The sequence below is a fragment of the Salvelinus namaycush genome, chromosome 17, assembly GCF_016432855.1.
Source record: "Salvelinus namaycush isolate Seneca chromosome 17, SaNama_1.0, whole genome shotgun sequence".
Classification (NCBI taxonomy): Eukaryota; Metazoa; Chordata; class Actinopteri; order Salmoniformes; family Salmonidae; genus Salvelinus; species Salvelinus namaycush.
The window spans coordinates 38,297,977-38,319,387 of NC_052323.1; the positions used below are offsets into that span (position 1 = coordinate 38,297,977).

Sequence of the window (21,411 nt, forward strand, 5' to 3'; positions counted from 1 at the left end):
GTTTCTGGGTTGTGGGAGGAGCATAATGTCTACCTCCACTCCTAACCATTTATCTCATCTGACCCTCTCATTACATACTTTGACCACAAGGTGGTAACCCTACTCCACACTACTGCTGTGTGACAAGTTAGACCTCTCTGTGTATATATCTATATTGTATCTAACCCTGTTTATACCACTAGGTGGTAACCCTACTCCACACTACTGCTGTGTGACAAGTTAGACCTCTCTGTGTATATATCTATACTGTATCTAACCCTGTTTATACCACAAGGTGGTAACCCTACTCCACACTACTGCTGTGTGACAAGTTAGACCTCTCTGTGTATATATCTATATTGTATCTAACCCTGTTTATACCACTAGGTGGTAACCCTACTCCACACTACTGCTGTGTGACAAGTTAGACCTGTCTATATCTATACTGTATCTAACTCTGTTTCTATCACTAGGTGGTAACCCTACTCCACACACTACTGCTGTGTGACAAGTTAGACCTGTCTATATCTATACTGTATCTAACTCTGTTTATACCACTAGGTGGTAACCCTACTCCACACTACTGCTGTGTGACAAGTTAGACCTGTCTATATCTATACTGTATCTAACTCTGTTTCTATCACTAGGTGGTAACCCTACTCCACACACTACTGCTGTGTGAAAAGTTAGACTTTTCCACGGCTCTGATCGTCTGTCCTCTCAACACGGTTCTCAACTGGCTCAATGAGTTTGAGAAGTGGCCGTACGGCTTCAAGGACAAGGAGAGTTTAGAGGTACACACTTACTCTTATGTGTGTGTCTGAATGGTGTCTTTACGCTGTCTGTGTGTCTTTACGCTGTCTGTGTGTCTTTACGCTGTCTGTGTGTCTTTACGCTGTCTGTGTGTCTTTACGCTGTCTGTGTGTCTTTACGCTGTCTGTGTGTCGCTGTCTGTCACTAGGTGACGGAGCTGGCCACGGTGAAGCGACCTCAGGAGAGAGCGGCTGCTCTGCAGCAGTGGCAGGAGGATGGAGGGATCATGATCATTGGCTATGAGATGTACCGTAACCTCACACAGGGTAGAAACATCAAGAGCAAGAAACTCAAAGAGACCTTCCAGAAGACCCTGGTTGACCCAGGTAGGTAGAGGACACACACACACACGGTTATATCTTGTATCCAGTTTCTTTTAACTTCTCTACGTTAGCTGGATCACTTTCCTAAACCGCTGAATTGCAGGGCGCCAAATTCAAAAATATTACTAAAAATATTTATAATCATGGAAGTACAAGTGAAATATACCAAAACACAGCTTAGCTTGTTGTTAATCCACCTATCGTGTCAGATTTTGAAAAGATGCTTTGCAGCAAAAGCAATCCAAGCTTTTGTGAGTCAATGCTAGAACAGTTAGCCTTATATTAGCTTGGTCAGAAAAGCAATAAAATTAATCGCTTACCTTTGATAATCTTCGGATGTTTGCACTCACGAGACTCCCAGTTACACAACAAATGTTATTTTTGTTCGATAAATATTACTTTTATAACAAAAAAACGAAAACCAAAGCCTCGTTCCGCTCGAACAAATTCCAAAAAGTATCCGTAATGGTCGTAGAAACATGTCAAACATTTTTTATAATCAATCCTCAGGTTGTTTTTAACAAACATCATATTTCAACCGGACCGTAACCTATTCAATAAGAGAGAAAAAGAAAATGGAGAGCTACCTCTCTCGCGTGCAGGAACTATTCGGAGGACACTTGACTAGTTTTGAAAAATCTCGCTCATTTTTCAAAATAAAAGCCTGAAACTATGTCTAAAGCCTGGTCACAGCCTGAGGAAGCCATTGGAAAAGGAATCTGGTTGATACCCCTTTAAATGGGAGAAAGACGGTCCAGGAAACACAGGTTTCCGCCTGCAGAATCAGTTTTGTTATACTCACAGACAATATTTTGACAGTTTTGGAAACTTTGGAGTGTTTTCTATCCTAATCTGTAAATTATATGCATATTCTACGATCTGGACCTGAGAAATAGTCCGTTTACCTTGGGAACGTTATTTAAAAAAAAAAAAAAAAAAAAAAAAAAAAAAAAAAAAATCTGACCCCCAGCGTTAAGAGGTTAACTCTCTCTGCTCTGTGTTCACTCCCTCCCCAGGCCCAGACTTTGTGATCTGTGATGAGGGCCACATCTTGAAGAACGAAGCGTCGGCCATCTCTAAAGCCATGAACTCCATCAAGACCCGACGGAGAGTGGTGCTCACCGGCACACCACTGCAGAACAACCTCATAGAGTGTATGTCCGTTACTTCCTGTTATATCCAGACCGCTAGCCTACAGGGCATTGGGAAAGTATTCTGACCCCTGCACTCTTAACACATTTTGTTACGTTACAGCCTTACTCAAATGGATTCCCCCCTCATCAATCTACACATAATACCCATAATGACAATGCCAAAACAGGTTTAGACATTTTTGCTAATTCATAAAAAATACAAAACTGAAATTTTACATTTAGTATTCAGACCCTTTACTCAGTACTTTGTTGAAACACCTTTGGCAGTGATTACAGCCTCGAGTCTTGTGTATGACGCTACAAGCTTGGTACACCTGTATTTGGGGAGTTTCTCCCATTCTTCTCTGCAGATCCTCTGGTTGGTGGAGGGCCCAAGCCCTCCCAGGTCCACCCATGACTGTGCCCCTGCCCAGCCAAGTGAAATCCATGGATTAGGGCCCAATTAATTTATTTAAATTGATGTTCTTTCTATGAACTGTATCTCAGTCAAATATTAGAAATTGTTGCGTGTTGATTTTGTTCAATATAGTAAGTTATATGGACTCTTGTGTTAAATAGTAGGGGTTGACATAATTTTTTCCATGACTACCCCTTCCTCTGTCCCCCATACATACAGTTGAAGTTGGAAGTTTACATACACCTTAGCCAAATACATTTAAACACATTTTTTTCACAATTCCTGATATTGAATCCTAGTAAAAAGTTCCCTGTCTTAGGTCAGTTAGGATCACCACTTTATTTTAAGAATGTGAAATGTCAGAATAATAAGAGAATGATTTATTTCAGCTTTTATTTCTTTCATCACATTCCCAATGGGTCAGAAGTTTACATACACTCAATTAGTATTTAGTAGCATTGCATTTAAATTTTTTAACTTGGGTCAAACATTTCGGGTAGCCTTCCACAAGCTTCCCACAATAAGTTGGGTGAATTTTGGCCCATTCCTCCTGACAGAGCTGGTGTAACTGAGTCAGGTTTGTAGGCCTCCTTGCTCACACACGCCTTTTCAGTTCTGCCCACAAATGTTCTATAGGATTGAGGTTAGGGCTTTGTGATGGTCACTCCAATACCTTGACTTTGTTGTCCTTAAGCCATTTTGCCACAACTTTGAAAGTATGCTTGGGGTCATTGTCCATTTGGAAGACCCATTTACGACCAAGCTTTAACTTCCTGACTGATGTCTTGAGATGTTGCTTCAATATATCCACATAATTTTCCTCCCTCATGATGCCATCTATTTTGTGAAGTGCACCAGTCCCTCCTGCAGCAAAGCACCCCCACAACATGATGCTGCCACCCCCGTGCTTCACGGTTGGGATGGTGTTCTTCGGCTTGCAAGCCTCCCCCTTTTTCCTCTAACCATGGTCATTATGGGCAAACATGTCTATTTTTGTTTCATCAGACCAGAGGACATTTCTCCAAAAAGTACAATCTTTGTCCCCATGTGCAGTTGCAAACCGTAGTCTGGCTTTTTTATGGCTGTTTTGGAGCAGTGGCTTCTTCCTTGTTGAGCATCCTTTCAGGTTATGTCGATATAGGACTCGTTTTTACTGTGGATATAGATACTTTTGTACCTGTTTCCTCCTCCAGCATCTTCACAAGGTCCTTTGCTGTTCTTGGATTGATTTGCACTTTTTGCACCAAAGTACGTTAATCTCTAGGAGACAGAACGCGTCTCCTTCCTGAGCGGTATGACGGCTGCGTGGTCCCATGGTGTTTATACTTGCGTACTATTGTTTGTACAGCTGCACGTGGTACATTCAGGCGTTTGGAAATTGCTCCCAAGGATGAACCAGACTTGTGGAGGTCTACAATTATTTTCTTGAGGTCTTGGATGATATCTTTTTATTTTCCCATGATGTCAAGCAAAGAGGCACTGAGTTTGAAGGTAGGCCTTGAAATACATCCACAGGTACACCTCCAATTGACTCAAATGATGTCAATTAGCCTATCAGAAGCATCTAAAGCCATTACATAATTTTCTGGAATTTTCCAAGCTGTTTAAAGGCACAGTTAACTTAGTGTATATAAACTTCTGACCCACTAGAATTGTGATACAGTGAATTATAAGTGAAATAATCTGTTAACAATTGTCGGGAAAATTACTCGTGTCATGCACAAAGTAGATCTCCTAACCGACTTACCGAAACTATAGTTTGTTTACAAACTAGAGATTTGTGGAGTGGTTGAAAAACGAGTTTTAATGACGCCAACCTATGTGTGTGTAAACTTCCGACTTCAACTGTACGCACGCACCACTTTGCAGTTATTATTTTAAACACGCAATTTTTTTCATTTCTCTTCACCAATTTTGTGACTTTTGTGTTTGTCCATTACATAAAATCAATTTAAATCACAGGTTGTAATGCAACAAAATAGGAAAAACACCAAGGGGGGTGAATACTTTTCCAAGGCACTGTATGTGACCGACATCTGATTGGATACTGCTCTACATATCATTTTTTAAATTTAACAGTTAAGAAGAAACTCTTATTTATAATGACATCCTACTGGGGAACAGTGGGTTAACTGCCTTGTTCAGGGGCAGAACAACAGATTTTTACCTTGTCAGCTCAGGGATTCAATCCAGCAACCTTTCAGTTACTGGCCCAACGCTCTAACCACTAGGCTACCTATCATTATCAGTATATCTGCTGTACATATCATTCATAGTATATCTTGTGTAAATTAATCCAGTGTAGATTGCATTTGGATTACTGTTATTTGGGTTGTTAATTAGATTCGTTCTGACATTTCTTGTTTTTTTTAAATGGATTATTTGTGTGCCAGTTTGCCATTTTAATGCATTGTTAGGCGCTATAACATCTGCTAAACTGTGTAGGTGACCAATGACCTTTTGTTTTCACCTTGGGACACAACCTCAATACAACCACACAGCCTTTGGCCGCTCCGTCAGCCTACACCCTCATCTGACTGCACCTGGGAACACAGACTTGTAATGGACTATGAATTAAATATAGACAACACTGACCCCCAGTGGACTGCTATCTAAATGACATGTTGTACAGTCAACCTCGGTGCCGGTTAGTTAGCGACTCGTCAAACCCTACATAACCGGAACACATCATGGATTAGGCTGCATTCAGATCAGGGACGTCTCTAGAGATTCATGGATAGGGGGGTTTGGGATACTCCCTGTCCGTTTTATTGTTAGCTAGCAGTCTCAAGACACAGAAGTAGCTACATTTAACCAAAATGTTAGCTACAAGTAGGCCTAACGGTGCATGTACACTAGATAACGGTACATTTTCGGTTGTGCGTTAGGAATTCACCATAGCAATTTTGTATGAAGGTCTGGTTATTAAGTTCAATAGTAATATCCTCTAAAACGCCCTGGTGACAAACTTTGCTGCTCTGTTTCCAAATGTCCACATGGCTGGGTGAACCTATTCAAGTAAGTAAATATATTTCAGAAATGTAAAAAAAAAAAAACTATGTATTATTAGCTAACTAGCTACAGCGCAGGCTAACTCAAATTAGCTGCTAAATGAGCTAGCTATCTAGCCAACTTCACATATGGTATAGATAATGTTAGCTAGCTAAGTTAATTAAGTATCAGCAGCTAGCTATTTTGATGCATTTGTAGCTAACAAGCTAACAGCCGTGGAGGATAACAGCTCCAACTGTCAAAGTGAGAGAGGAGGCTATTCTGGAAAGGGCAGGTACTCGTTCCTGTCCCTAGAAGTGAGGACAGAGATAATAGAAACATAATATTCAGTGCAGTATAATTTGACCAGAATGAAGTCTGTTTTTTTGTCCACATATGAAGAGCAGTGGTTCTCAGTCCTGGGTTCTCAAAAGGGGTGCACATTTTAGTTTTTGCCTTAGCACTGCTCAGTTGATCAACTCAGGATGCCAACTCCCAGTTCTATCATCACCACCACACCCGCTTTTAAGATAACCTTTGGGCTGTCGAGAGATACTTTTGTGATGAACTGAGAATATTTAGGTAGCACTGTGATTCATATGCTGTTTTCCCTTTTACACCTCCCGCCACCTCTTTTCTTCCTCTGTTTTTATAATGAAGTACAGATTGAACTTGTATTTATAACGCTTGGATAATGAGCTTTTCAATAAAGAATTTTACATTCTCTACTGGTTGAAATTAAGTCTCTCATTTGATGAAATACTCCACCTATCCTGTGTTTATCAGATCAATGCAGATCAAGGCCATTAGATATTGAGATTATCTGGTTTTAGAGCATTTACATGATGCATAGGAAGTGCAGTGTACTGTTTTTCTGTATATATGAATTACAAATCCCGTTTCTAGCCTATTAGTTACAATGTGTAACCATTGATGTCCCAGGAGCAGGATTGGTAAACACTGTTGAAGTGTATAATTGTGAAACAAGCAGACACATCATCATTCAAAGACTGGAATTTGATACTCCTGGTATTGGATATGACTGAAGAATAATCTCAAAGACATTCATACCTGAACTGCACCTTTATTTGCCAAGGTAGATCACATGATCAGTGAATATATTAAATGTACAGGCCACAATGCATGGTAATAACTACATGTATATATGACTTGCATCCTTGGCCCAAAGTTATATTATATTCTACTCAATCCATAGGCTTCATTAATGTCATTCAGACTGTTTTGAAGTTGATACAACTGGCTATGATAGCTGAGGTTCTGAACTAATATGTATACCAAACATTTGGGTCCATACACAAATCGGCTACCTACACATCCATAGGCATACAGGAGACCCCTTCAAATTAGTGGATTCGGCTATTTCAGCAACAACTGTTGCTGACAGGTGTATAAAATCGAGCACAGCCATGCATTCTCCATAGACAAACATTGGCAGTAGAATGGGCCTTACAGAAGAGCTCAGTGACTTTCAACGTGCAACGTCATAAGATGCCACCTTTCCAACTAGTCAGTTCGTCAAATTTCTGCTCGAGCTGCACCGGTCAACTAAGTGCTGTTGTAACGGATGTGAAATGGCTAGCTAATAGCGTTTCAATCAGTTACGTCACTTGCTCTGAAACCTAGGGATGTGTGCAGATGGTCCCTGGTTCGCGCCCGTGTCGGGGCGAGGGGACGGTCTAAAGTTATACTGTTACACTGTTATTGTTCAGTGGAAACATCTAGGAGCAACAACGGCTCAGCCGTGAAGTGGTAGGCCACACAAGCTCGCAGAACGGGACCGCCGTGCTGAAGTGCGTAAAAATGGTCTGTCCTCAAATATAACTCACTGAGTTCCAAACTGCCACTGGAAGCAACGTCAATGGGATCTTCATGAAATTAGTGTTAGACTGAAACAGGAAGTACCTACCTTCTCAGTCAACTGTCCCCCAGAGGAGTGGCTCCCTGTGGTACTGAGACCATGTGGCCCCTCCTGTGTCTCTCCCGCCTCCTCAGTCCCTCTCTCCAACCCAGTGAGGCCTCTGTGGCATGCCGCTCCTCTCCTCTGTCTCTTCTCTCCAGGCCCCAGCAGAAGGAATGCCCTTGAATTAACAGGAAACACCAGACCAGCCCACCACTGGCCACAAGACCATTCCACACTACGGGACACACCAACACACTCCTGTCTTCAGTCAGTCAAGGCTTCACCCAGGACCTAGAGTTCCTCTCCGACCCTCTCTCCCCGTCTTCCCTCCTAGAGTTTCTCTCCGACCCTCTCTCCCGGTCTTCCCTCCTAGAGTTCCTCTCCGACCCTCTCTCCCCGTCTTCCCTCCTAGAGTTTCTCTCCGACCCTCTCTCCCGGTCTTCCCTCCTAGAGTTCCTCTCCGACCCTCTCTCCCTGTCTTCCCTCCTAGACCCTCTCTCCCTGTCTTCCCTCCTAGAGTTCCTCTCCGACCCTCTCTCCCCGTCTTCCCTCCTAGAGTTCCTCTCCGACCCTCTCTCCCCGTCTTCCCTCCTAGAGTTCCTCTCCGACCCTCTCTCCCCGTCTTCCCTCCTAGAGTTCCTCTCCGACCCTCTCTCCCCGTCTTCGCTCCTAGAGTTTCTCTCCGACCCTCTCTCCCTGTCTTCGCTCCTAGAGTTTCTCTCCGACCCTCTCTCCCTGTCTTCCATCCTAGAGTTCCTCTCCGACCCTCTCTCCCCGTCTTCCCTCCTAGAGTTTCTCTCCGACCCTCTCTCCCCGTCTTCCCTCCTAGAGTTTCTCTCCGACCCTCTCTCCCTGTCTTCGCTCCTAGAGTTTCTCTCCGACCCTCTCTCCCCGTCTTCCCTCCTAGAGTTTCTCTCCCTGTCTTCGCTCCTAGAGTTTCTCTCCGACCCTCTCTCCGTCTTCGCTCCTAGAGTTTCTCTCCGACCCTCTCTCCCTGTCTTCGCTCCTAGAGTTTCTGTCCGACCCTCTCTCCCTGTCTTCGCTCCTAGAGTTTCTGTCCGACCCTCTCTCCGTCTTCGCTCCTAGAGTTCCTCTCCGACCCTCTCTCCCTGTCTTCACTCCTAGAGTTCCTCTCCGACCCTCTCTCCCTGTCTTCCCTCCTAGAGTTCCTCTCCGACCCTCTCTCCCTGTCTTCCCTCCTAGAGTTCCTCTCCGACCCTCTCTCCCTGTCTTCCCTCCTAGAGTTCCTCTCCGACCCTCTCTCCCTTCCAACCAGCTGAACACCGCTGCTACTCATACTGCTGCTAGCCAAGACCAACTCTCCCTCCCGATCCCCTCCCTCTATCCCCCAGAGTTACATTTGGCTCAGGCCTGAGGGCACTCTCTAACAACAACTATGAGAGCCCCCGGCCTGTTGAGGTGATTGGCTGGCCAATAAGCTTGAATTCCTGGTCTGTCTGGCATCAAGAGAAAGTTCATTGCTAAATATAGGGAGATGGAGTCTATCACTGTGGTGGAGGGGGGCATGACTAAGATTGTGTCCCAAATATCACCCTAGTCCCTACAGAGTGCACTACTTTTGACTAGAGCCCTATGAGCCTCCTGGTCAAAAGTAGTGCACTACATTTGGAACAAAGCTTTGGAGAAGAGCAGGCATTTAGGTCCTGAAGCCACCAATGACAGGCAGGCAAAGAATGTTAAAGCCACCAATGACAGGAGTGGAAAAGAAGGAATGACAAGACTCCAACTCCAGGAAGGCTGCTATGGAGTGCGGGTAAACGCACACGGTATCAACATGGATTTACTGTACACTAAGACGTGAAAATAACGCTACTGACACTGCAATGTCAGTCAACATTATAAAGCATGTCAACACATTTGAGTTGTTCAAATCATTATGTATTTTATTCCAATAATATATACATATACACGGTTACAACCTGTCTTTATATACACCATGGACTGGATTAGGGTTGCAAAATTCTGTTAACTTTCCCAAAATTCATAATCCTCCAACTAGGAGTTGTGGAAACAGGGCCATTTTAGGAAAGTGACCCAAAGACTTGTTTTCTCGACGGTAGATGAACATTAATACTGTAACTACAGCAGAAATAAAGAGCTGTTGACCAGCTGAATGACAAGCACAGGTTCAATTCATTATCTTTATCATTTTACTGTACAACAAATGTATTTAGCCTTCTATGAGAACAATGTGTATGATTAAATTGTAAACTGACGAACTGGAAACTAAAACAGGAAAAGAGAGAGAGGAGATGGAGCAGGATTATATTACAGTACAATAACTTTCCTCTCATTAAATGTGTAAAATAAAATATATTATGCAAATAAAATGATTTAATGGAATAAAATTACTGTAGGTAAATGTAAAATGGCAACAGCCTATTTTCAACCAATCAAAAACCAGGAGGTTATTGGTTAATCTACTTTGCCTGGCAACGCCCAAGCCTGAAATAATTCATTCTTGCCTCTTCATAGGTTCCACTGCACATCATGTGACTTGTCAACAATGCCACAATTTCTGGACAGATCCACAATAATGGGTTGAGATGCCTGTGATTAACATGTCAGAGTTTTTTAAACACCAAGACAGACTATATAGTACCATCAGAGCCTAGAAACACTGACAGACTATATAGTACCATTGAGAGCCTAGTGAAATCATAAGACTATATAGTCATATAGTCATAAGACTATAAATCATAAGACTACACTGACAGACTATATAGAAACACTGACAGACTATATAGTACCGTCTGAGAGCCTAGAAACACCATGACATTCTATATAGTACCATCAGAGAGCCTAGAAACACCATGACTATATAGTACCGTCTGAGAGCCTAGAAACACCATGAGACTATATAGTACCATCTGAGAGCCTAGAAACACCATGAGACTATATAGTACCGTCTGAGAGCCTGGAAACACCATGACATTCTATATAGTACCATCAGAGAGCCTAGCAACACCATGAGACTATATAGTACCATCTGAGAGCCTAGCAACACCATGACAGACTATATAGTACCAGAGAGCCTAGAAACACCATGAGACTCTATAGTACCATCTGAGAGCCTAGAAACACCCACGCCTATTAATAACAAAGATTTGTATCCATCAATCCACTATCAGATCTTTGGTTGTGAGAAGTAACCTCAATAAATAAGGTTTACTTTGCAGCTAAGGATGTTGTTGTGTAAAGAACCTCCATCGTCAGTACTGCAGTATATACTGTAATGTGGAATATGAACATGTCATATATAAATCACTGTGGGATATGAACATATCATGTAACACTAATGTGGGATATGAACATATCATGTAACACTAATGTGGGATATGAACATATCATGTAACACTAATGTGGGATATGAACATATCATGTAACACTAATGTGGGATATGAACATATCATGTAACACTAATGTGGGATATGAACATATCATGTAACACTAATGTGGGATATGAACATATCATGTAACACTAATGTGGGATATGAACATATCATGTAACACTAATGTGGGATATGAACATATCATGTAACACTAATGTGGGATATGAGCATATCATGTAACACTAATGTGGGATATGAACATATCATGTAACACTAATGTGGGATATGAGCATATCATGTAACACTAATGTGGGATATGAACATATCATGTAACACTAATGTGGGATATGAACATATCATGTAACACTAATGTGGGATATGAACATATCATGTAACACTAATGTGGGATATGAACATATCATGTAACACTAATGTGGGATATGAACATATCATGTAACACTAATGTGGGATATGAACATATCGTGTAACACTAATGTGGGATATGAACATATCATGTAACACTAATGTGGGATATGAACATATCGTGTAACACTAATGTGGGATATGAACATATCATGTAACACTAATGTGGGATATGAACATATCATGTAACACTAATGTGGGATATGAACATATCATGTAACACTAATGTGGGATATGAACATATCATGTAACACTAATGTGGGATATGAACATATCATGTAACACTAATGTGGGATATGAGCATATCATGTAACACTAATGTGGGATATGAACATATCATGTAACACTAATGTGGGATATGAACATGTCATATATAAATCACTGAGGGATATGAACATATCATGTAACACTAATGTGGGATATGAGCATATCATGTAACACTAATGTGGGATATGAGCATATCATGTAACACTAATGTGGGATATGAGCATATCATATAACAGAATAATGTGAGATATGAACATATCCTTTTGTACTGGTTAATGGAAGTTGTCAGTAATCCATTTTAGGAAATCCAGTTCTCCACGTCGCTGCTGCTTACCCTCTTGGTACCGATAGTACTAAAACAATGTAGTAAAGCTCCATCGTTTGCTGTGCACCATTAAAAAGACCTTCGATGTCTTAATGAGTGATTCGTTCCTGCTGTAGGAGTAGTCTCCCCGCTGTAGGAGTAGTCTCCCCGCTGCTCCTTACTGTAGGAGTAGTCTCCTTGCTGTAGGAGTAGTCTCCTTACTGTAGGAGTAGTCTCCCCGCTGTAGGAGACTCAGTGAGTTCCAATACAATGGGTTTGTCAAGTCATGTGCTGAAACAAATGTTCCTTTATCCACCAGTTCCTGCCCCGAGGTTGAGAGACAAAACAGTGACTGTGTCGATCACGATGAAACAAAGTTCTCCCTCCAATCCAGCATTGAGTTTGTCCGGGTTAGTTTTATTTTTTGGGGGCCCATCCAATACCCCCCCGCCTGGGTCTGTTTGTTCTTCTTCATATCCTACAAGAACATAGCACCAGTCACCAGAATAAATGGAGCAAGAAATAAATGATGATTGGCGTTATGACTAGATGGAGCTATTGTATGAGGATTTCTATACAGTATGGTTCCAAGCTGGTTAGTTCTTTAGTTTGAAGCAGTGAAAATGAGTGGGAACTAGGACTTGGAAGCCTATCAGAAAGCAGAGCACCTCTCTCCCTTCTCCATAGAGGTTTTCCTAGCTCCCATGTTGAACTTGAACTTCGACTGGTCAGCGATCATCTGGTTGATTTCATTCTGTTTGTAGGAGGACAGTTTCTGACCGATCCATGCTACCTTAGTCTCTTCCTGGTTACCATGGATACACCTCAGACAGGCTCGACCAATCAGGTAGGCCACCTCGGCCAGGTTGAGGAGAACACACACCCCCGACACGGAGAGCATGAACACGGTGAAGATGGTTTTCTCCGTGGGTCGCGACACGAAGCAGTCCACAGTGTTGGGACAGGGGTACGAGTCACACTTGACCAGACGGAACATCTTGAAGTCAGGGTAGATCAGGTAGAATATATAAAGGAAGCCGACTTCCAGAACGATCCTAAACAGCACACTGATCATGTAGGTCCACCAGAGGGCGCCTGTGATCGCAAACTTCTGATTCTTGATTTGTTCCAGCTCCTTCGGGGAAACGCGCCCGGACTTCTTCAGGATCTTCTTGTTGATGTGTCTGCGATGGGCTACATGCATGGCCACTAGGAGAGCAGGCGTGGACACCAGGATGAGCTGCAAGGCCCACAGGCGGATGTGTGAGATGGGAAAGAACTGGTCATAGCAGACAGAGTTGCAGCCGGGCTGCTGGGTGTTGCAAGTAAAGCCAGACTTCTCGTCACCCCAGACCGACTCGGCCGCCACCACGAGGACCAGGATTCTGAAGATGAAGATGACAGACAGCCAGATGCGGCCGATGCCGGTGGAATGCCTGTTTACGCCGCTGATCACGGCGTAAAAGGACCCCCAGTTCATTTTCGATTCCAGGTCTGGAGAGGAGAAACAAGGGATATAGTTCAGACTGTTTAATGTTGACGTTTCAGCTCTAAAAGCTTTTCTCAAGCCCAGTCTGGAAAAGGAGAAATGTCAAGCGGATGATCACACTCAGGAGAATAACTGTTCTTTAAAACAATATAGAACTTAGGGAACAACTATGTTGACAATGTATTGATACAAGCTGACGTTCGATCACACCTCGGAAGAATGACCATGTCAAGGAAACATGTAACGAAGGAATATCAAAGTACATAACACGTTGGTAACGATATTGATACAATCATTGAAACTGTACAATCTCTGAGTCGATCGTTTAATAAAAGGCAATCAATCAAACCTGTAGTGAGGGAGAAAGAGTTCTTAAAGAACCCCACAGGTGTACTGTATGTATCCAACCAACCATCATCAGAAATACTTGAGCTGAAATCCTAAAACACCAGACACGTCGGACAGAAAAACATTCTCAAAACGTACTAATGTGGACTAAAACAGAACCTTCTATATAGTCAACAACCCCCAACCTAACACACCCTTGTCTATGTCCTAAATAGCACCATTTTCTCTATAAAAGTGCACTACTTTCAACCAGGGCCCACTACATAGGGTGTGATTTAGAAAGGAGCTCCAGTATTCCCTGAGCTGTTGGTCCTACCAGTCTCCGCCGGCGGTGTCGGCAGCACCGGGTCCGTAAACCACCACCGTCAGGTGTAGCCTGGCCATGGAGCTGGAGCGGTCGGGTCACAGCAACGACAAAACAAGACTCAGCCTATCCCTGGCCTGTGCTTTAAGAACCTCGGGGCGATGGCCTAATACGGGCACAACGTCACGCCACATAACGCTCCGATAGCCAATAGCGAAACGATAACGGAGACATGTGATCCATTCAACAAGTATTAATACTGACTGACCGTAACCTGACCTTCAGACAGACGGACACGGCTGCACCAGACAGACAGGCCAAGATATATTCTCCAAGCAACGACTCAAAACATCCATCTCACTAGAAGAATGTTACAACTACCTTCAGACAGACACTGTCTAAGACCTCTCCTGTAACTGAAGAACTATAGCCAATCTCGAAACAGTCTTTAAACTATGCCAATCATAAAATACACCCAGATCAAACCAAGAGAAGTTATTGTATTCCAGTGAACAGATGTTTCATGTCAGTAACTACTCTCTTTCTGCAGAACCATTCTAGAATCTAGTCTGGAATTCTCAGAGAACTCCAGAACACCTCAACAGTCAGATAGTCAGACCCTCTTTTCCTCATGAATCTCAACACATCATCATCATCATCATCCAAATGGTTAATAAAGAGAATCAGAGATATGAGGCATTTTACCTTCAGCTGTGGTGGTACACAAAATGTGTACAAAGAAGGGTTAAATTAAATGTGTTTATTTTATAATCGAACCAGAAGGCTCTTGGCTTGTGAACACGATGCGTTGGTAAAATGCTAATCATTCCCGCGACACTAGCCACTACCCTGCACCGTAGCAGAGCCCAGCGCAGCCCAGCAGTCATATGGTCTTATATAAACTATTACCATACAATGCTGTCCTTTATCAGAACCCCAACAAGACTCTGTGTTATTCGGATAAAACGCCCTGGTTTCTGCCTACCCCCAGCGGAAACATACAGTAGAAAGAATCTGCGTGGAAACAAAAGGCCTGAGCTCCATGCCACATTATTTATTGTGCTGGGAGGGGAGGGGCAGAGGGCTTCTGACCCGAACCACTGAGCGAGAGAGCAAGGGAAAAAGGGCGGGCAGTGGGCAAAATTAGATGCTTGCAAAATCATTCAAGAAACTATGAATCAAACATTTCCAGAAGTGGACAGTCAATGTCTTTGTGTTATATACTGGGTGTTTATTTAGGGATTAGATGGTTCTGATTGGTCTTGTTCCCCTGATCTATCCATTAGATGGTTCTGATTGGTTTGTTCCCCTGATCTATCCATTAGGATGGTTCTGATTGGTTTGTTCCCCTGATCTATCCATTAGGATGGTTCTGATTGGTTTGTTCCCCTGATCTATCCATTAGATGGTTCTGATTGGTTTGTTCCCCTGATCTATCCATTAGATGGTTCTGATTGGTTTGTTCCCCTGATCTATCCATTAGGATGGTTCTGATTGGTTTGTTCCCCTGATCTATCCATTAGATGGCTCTGATTGGTTTGTTCCCCTGATCTATCCATTAGATGGTTCTGATTGGTTTGTTCCCCTGATCTATCCATTAGATGGTTCTGATTGGTTTGTTCCCCTGATCTATCCATTAGGGTGGTTCTGATTGGTTTGTTCCCCTGATCTATCCATTAGATGGTTCTGATTGGTTTGTTCCCCTGATCTATCCATTAGGGTGGTTCTAATTGGTTTGTTCCCCTGATCTATCCATTAGGGTGGTTCTGATTGGTTTGTTCCCCTGATCTATCCATTATATGGTTCTGATTGGTTTGTTCCCCTGATCTATCCATTAGGATGGTTCTGATTGGTTTGTTCCCCTGATCTATCCATTAGGATGGTTCTGATTGGTTTGTTCCCCTGATCTATCCATTAGGATGGTTCTGATTGGTTTGTTCCCCTGATCTATCCATTAGGATGGTTCTGATTGGTTTGTTCCCCTGATCTATCCATTAGATGGTTCTGATTGGTTTGTTCCCCTGATCTATCCATTAGATGGTTCTGATTGGTTTGTTCCCCTGATCTATCCATTAGGGTGGTTCTGATTGGTTTGTTCCCCTGATCTATCCATTAGGGTGGTTCTGATTGGTTTGTTCCCCTGATCTATCCATTAGATGGTTCTGATTGGTTTGTTCCCCTGATCTATCCATTAGATGGTTATGATTGGCTTGTTCCCCTGATCTATCCATTAGGATGGTTCTGATTGGTTTGTTCCCCTGATCTATCCATTAGATGGTTCTGATTGGTTTGTTCCCCTGATCTATCCATTAGATGGTTCTGATTGGTTTGTTCCCCTGATCTATCCATTAGGATGGTTCTGATTGGTTTGTTCCCCTGATCTATCCATTAGGATGGTTCTGATTGGTTTGTTCCCCTGATCTATCCATTAGGATGGTTCTGATTGGTTTGTTCCCCTGATCTATCCATTAGATGGTTCTGATTGGTTTGTTCCCATGATCTATACATTAGGATGGTTCTGATTGGTTTGTTCCCCTGATCTATACATTAGGATGGTTCTGATTGGTTTGTTCCCCTGATCTATCCATTAGATGGTTCTGATTGGTTTGTTCCCCTGATCTATCCATTAGGATGGTTCTGATTGGTTTGTTCCCCTGATCTATCCATTAGGATGGTTCTGATTGGTTTGTTCCACTGATCTATCCATTAGGATGGTTCTGATTGGTTTGTTCCCCTGATCTATCCATTAGGGTAGTTCTGATTGGTTTGTTCCCCTGATCTATCCATTAGATGGTTCTGATTGGTTTGCTCCCCTGATCTATCCATTAGGATGGTTCTGATTGGTTTGTTCCCCTGATCTATCCATTAGATGGTTCTGACTGGTTTGTTCCACTGATCTATCCATTAGGATGGTTCTGATTGGTTTGTTCCCCTGATCTATCCATTAGGATGGCTCTGATTGGCTTGTTCCCCTGATCTATCCATTAGATGGTTCTGATTGGTTTTTTCCCCTGATCTATCCATTAGGATGGTTCTGATTGGTTTGTTCCCCTGATCTATCCATTAGATGGTTCTGATTGGTTTGTTCCCCTGATCTATCCATTAGGATGGTTCTGATTGGTTTGTTCCCCTGATCTATCCATTAGGATGGTTCTGATTGGTTTGTTCCCCTGATCTATCCATTAGGGTGGTTCTGATTGGTTTGTTCCCCTGATCTATCCATTAGGATGGTTCTGATTGGTTTGTTCCCCTGATCTATCCATTAGGATGGTTCTGATTGGTTTGTTCCCTTGATCTATCCATTAGGATGGTTCTGATTGGTTTGTTCCCCTGATCTATCCATTAGGGTAGTTCTGATTGGTTTGTTCCCCTGATCTATCCATTAGATGGTTCTGATTGGTTTGTTCCCCTGATCTATCCATTAGGATGGTTCTGATTGGTTTGTTCCCCTGATCTATCCATTAGGGTGGTTCTGATTGGTTTGTTCCCCTGATCTATCCATTAGGATGGTTCTGATTGGTTTGTTCCCCTGATCTATCCATTAGGATGGTTCTGATTGGTTTGTTCCCCTGATCTATCCATTAGATGGTTCTGATTGGTTTGTTCCCCTGATCTATCCATTAGATGGTTCTGATTGGTTTGTTCCCCTGATCTATCCATTAGGGTGGTTCTAATTGGTTTGTTCCCCTGATCTATCCATTAGGGTGGTTCTGATTGGTTGTTCCCCTGATCTATCCATTAGATGGTTCTGATTGGTTTGTTCCCCTGATCTATCCATTAGGATGGTTCTGATTGGTTTGTTCCCCTGATCTATCCATTAGGATGGTTCTGATTGGTTTGTTCCCATGATCTATCCATTAGGATGGTTCTGATTGTTTGTTCCCCTGATCTATCCATTAGGATGGTTCTGATTGGTTTGTTCCCCTGATCTATCCATTAGGTTGTTCTGATTGGTTTGTTCCCCTGATCTATCCATTAGGATGTTCTGATTGGTTTGTTCCCTGATCTATCCATTAGATGGTTCTGATTGGTTTGTTCCCTGATCTATCCCTAGGATGGTCTGATTGGTTTGTTCCCCTGATCTATCCATTAGATGGTTTCTGATTGGTTTGTTCCCCTGATCTACCATTAGGATGGTTCTGATTGGTTTGTTCCCCTGATCTATACATTCAGGATGGCTTCTGATTGGTTTGTTCCCCTGATCTATCCATTAGATGGTTCTGATTGGTTTGTTTCCCCTGATCTATCCATTAGGATGGTTCTGATTGGTGTTGTTCCCCTGATCTATCCATTAGGATGGTTCATCTGATTGGTTTGTTCCCCTGATCTATCCATTAGGATGGTTCTGATTGGTTTGTTCCCCTGATCTATCCATTAGGATGGTTCTGATTGGCTTGTTCCCCTGATCTATCCATTAGATGGTTCTGATTGGTTTGTTCCCCTGATCTATCCATTAGGATGGTTCTGATTGGTTGTTCCCCTGATCTATCCATAGGATGGTCTGACTTGGTTTGTTCCCCTGATCTATCCATTAGGATGGTTCTGATTGGTTTGTTCCCTGATCTATCCATTAGGATGGTTCTGATGGTGTTGTTCCCCTGATCTATCCATTAGGATGGTTCTGATTGGTTTGTTCCCCCTGATCTATCCATTAGGATGGTTCTGATTGGTTTGTTCCCTGATCTATCCATTAGGATGGTTCTGATTGGTTTGTTCCCCTGATCTATCCATTAGGGTGGTTCTGATTGGTTTGTTCCCCTGATCTATCCATTAGGATGGTTCTGATTGGTTTGTTCCCCTGATCTATCCATTAGGATGGTTTCTGATTGGTTTGTTCCCTTGATCTATCCATTAGGATGGTTCTGATTGGTTTGTTCCCCTGATCTATCCATTAGGGTAGTTCTGATTGGTTTGTTCCCCTGATCTATCCATTAGATGGTTCTGATTGGTTTGTTCCCCTGATCTATCCATTAGGATGGTTCTGATTGGTTTGTTCCCTGATCTATCCATTAGGGTGGTTTCTGATTGGTTGTTCCCCTGATCTATCCATTAGGATGGTTCTGAGGAAGATCCTGAAACAAGAGTGCCGTATCAGATTAATACAGAGGAGGGATTGCGAAAGATGAAGGACTTCCCCACTCCTCTCCCGCCCCCTCTCTGTGCCGCCTGACAATGCTCGCACCTAGCTGACGAAGCGGTCACTTAGACACGCATTTTTTTTTTTTTTTCCCCTATCGGGACTACAGGGGCCTGCGTACTTTTTTTTTTGCCGTTTTTTTTTCCCAGGCCCACGAGCCCCCCCCCCCCCCCCCCCTCGCACTAAGCTTGCACGGACTTGGGGAAAACAAACCAATCAGAAACATCTAATGGATAGATCAGGGGAAACAAACCATCAGAACCATCCATATGGATAGATCAGGGTTGGAACAAACCAATCAGAACCATCCTAATGGATGATCAGGGGAAACAAACCAATCAGAACCATCCTAATGGATAGATCAGGGGAAAAAACCATCAGAAACATATAATGGATAGATAGGGGAACAAACAATCAGAGGAACTCTAATGGATAGATCAGGGGAACAAACCAATCAGAACCATCCCTAATGGATAGATCAGGGGAACAAAACCACAGAACCATCCTAATGGATAGATCAGGGGAACAAACCAATCAGAACCATCCTAATGGATAGATCAGGGGACAAACCAATCAGAACCATATAATGGATAGATCAGGGGAAACAAACCAATCAGAACCTACCTAATGGATAGATCAGGGAACAAACCAATCAGAAACCATCATAATGGATAGATCTCAGTGGATACAAAACCAATCAGAACCATCCTAATGGATAGATCAGGGGAAACAAACCAATCAGGACACCATCCTAATGGATAGATCAGGGAACAAACAATCAGAACCATCCTAATGGATAGATCAGGGGAACAAACCAATCAGAACCATCCTAATGGATAGATCAGGGGAACAAACCAATCAGAACCATCTAAATGATAGATCAGGGAACAAAACCAATCAGGAAACCACCCTAATGGATAGACAGGGGAACAAACCAATTAGAACCACCCTAATGGATAGATCAGGGGAACAACCAATCAGAACCATTAATGGATAGATCAGGGGAACAAACAATCAGAACCATCTAATGATAGATATGGGGAACAAACCAATCAGAACCATCCTAATGGATAGATCAGGGGAACAAACCAATCAGAACCATCCTAATGGATAGATCAGGGGAACAACCCATCAGAACCACCCTAATGGATAGATCAGGTGAACAAACCAATCAGAACCATCCTAATGGATAGATCAGGGGAACAAACCAATCAGAACATCTAATGGATGATCAGGGGAACAAAACCAATCAGAACTACCCTAATGGATAGATCAAGGGGAACAAACCAATCAGAACCATCCTAATGGATAGTCAAGGGAACAAACCAATCAGAACCATCTAATGGATAGATCAGGGGAACCAACCATATCAGAACCATCTAATGGATAGATCAGGGGAACAAACCAATCAGAAACCCACCCTAATGGATAGATCAGGGGAACAAACCAACAGAAACATCCAATGGATAGATCAGGGGAACAAACCAATCAGAACCATCCTAATGGATAGATCAGGGAACAAACCAATCAGAACCATCCTTATGGATAGATCAGGGAACAAACCAATCAGAAACCATCTAATGGATAGATCAGGGGAACAAAACCAATCAGAACCACATCTAATGGATAGATCAGGGGGCAATCAAGCCAAATCAGAAGCATCCATAATGGATAGATCAGGGGAACAAACCAATCAGAACCATCCTATGGATAGATCAGGGGAAACAAACCAATCAGAACCATCTAATGGAAGATCAAGGGGAACAAACCAATCCGAACCATCCTAAATGGATAGATAGGGGAAAAAACCAATCAGAACCATCTAATGGATAGATCAGGGGAAAGCCAATCAGAGCCATCCTAACCCGATAGATCAGGGGAACAAACCAATCAGAACCATCTAATGGATAGATCAGTGGAACAAACCACAAGAACCATCTAATGGATAGATCAGGGGAACAAACCAATCAGAAACCCTCTAATGGATAGATCAGGGAAACAAACCAATCAGAACCATCTAATGGATAGATCAGGGGGAACAAACCAATCAGAACCATCCTAATGTATAGATCAGGGGAACAAACCAATCAGAACCATCCTAATGATAGATCAGTGGGAACAAACCACTCCAGAACCATCTAATGGATAGATCAGGGGAACAAACCATCAGAAACCATAACTAATGGATAGATCCGGGAACAAACCAAT

At 42.7% G+C, this 21,411-nt stretch overlaps 2 protein-coding genes across 2 annotated transcripts in view; one reads left to right on the plus strand and one right to left on the minus strand.

Moving 5' to 3' along the window:
- LOC120062589 (transcriptional regulator ATRX-like) overlaps positions 1-2,408 on the plus strand; it is a 39,034-nt gene extending 36,626 nt beyond the window's left edge. Inside the window, exons 21-23 of the mRNA XM_039012678.1 lie at positions 627-773; positions 941-1,118; positions 2,132-2,408. Coding sequence (XP_038868606.1) covers positions 627-773; positions 941-1,118; positions 2,132-2,334 — 528 coding nt within the window. The 3' untranslated portion in view covers positions 2,335-2,408. The remainder of the gene's footprint in view (positions 1-626; positions 774-940; positions 1,119-2,131) is intronic.
- A 10,169-nt stretch (positions 2,409-12,577) lies between these two features.
- Positions 12,578-14,097, minus strand: LOC120062588 (gap junction beta-1 protein-like). The gene is made up of 2 exons (XM_039012677.1): positions 14,079-14,097; positions 12,578-13,419 (listed from the first exon to the last, which is right to left on the minus strand). Exon 2 carries the CDS (start codon positions 13,403-13,405, stop codon positions 12,578-12,580), a length of 828 nt encoding a protein of 275 aa, XP_038868605.1. The 5' UTR covers positions 13,406-13,419; positions 14,079-14,097.
- Positions 14,098-21,411: the final 7,314 nt, after the last annotated feature.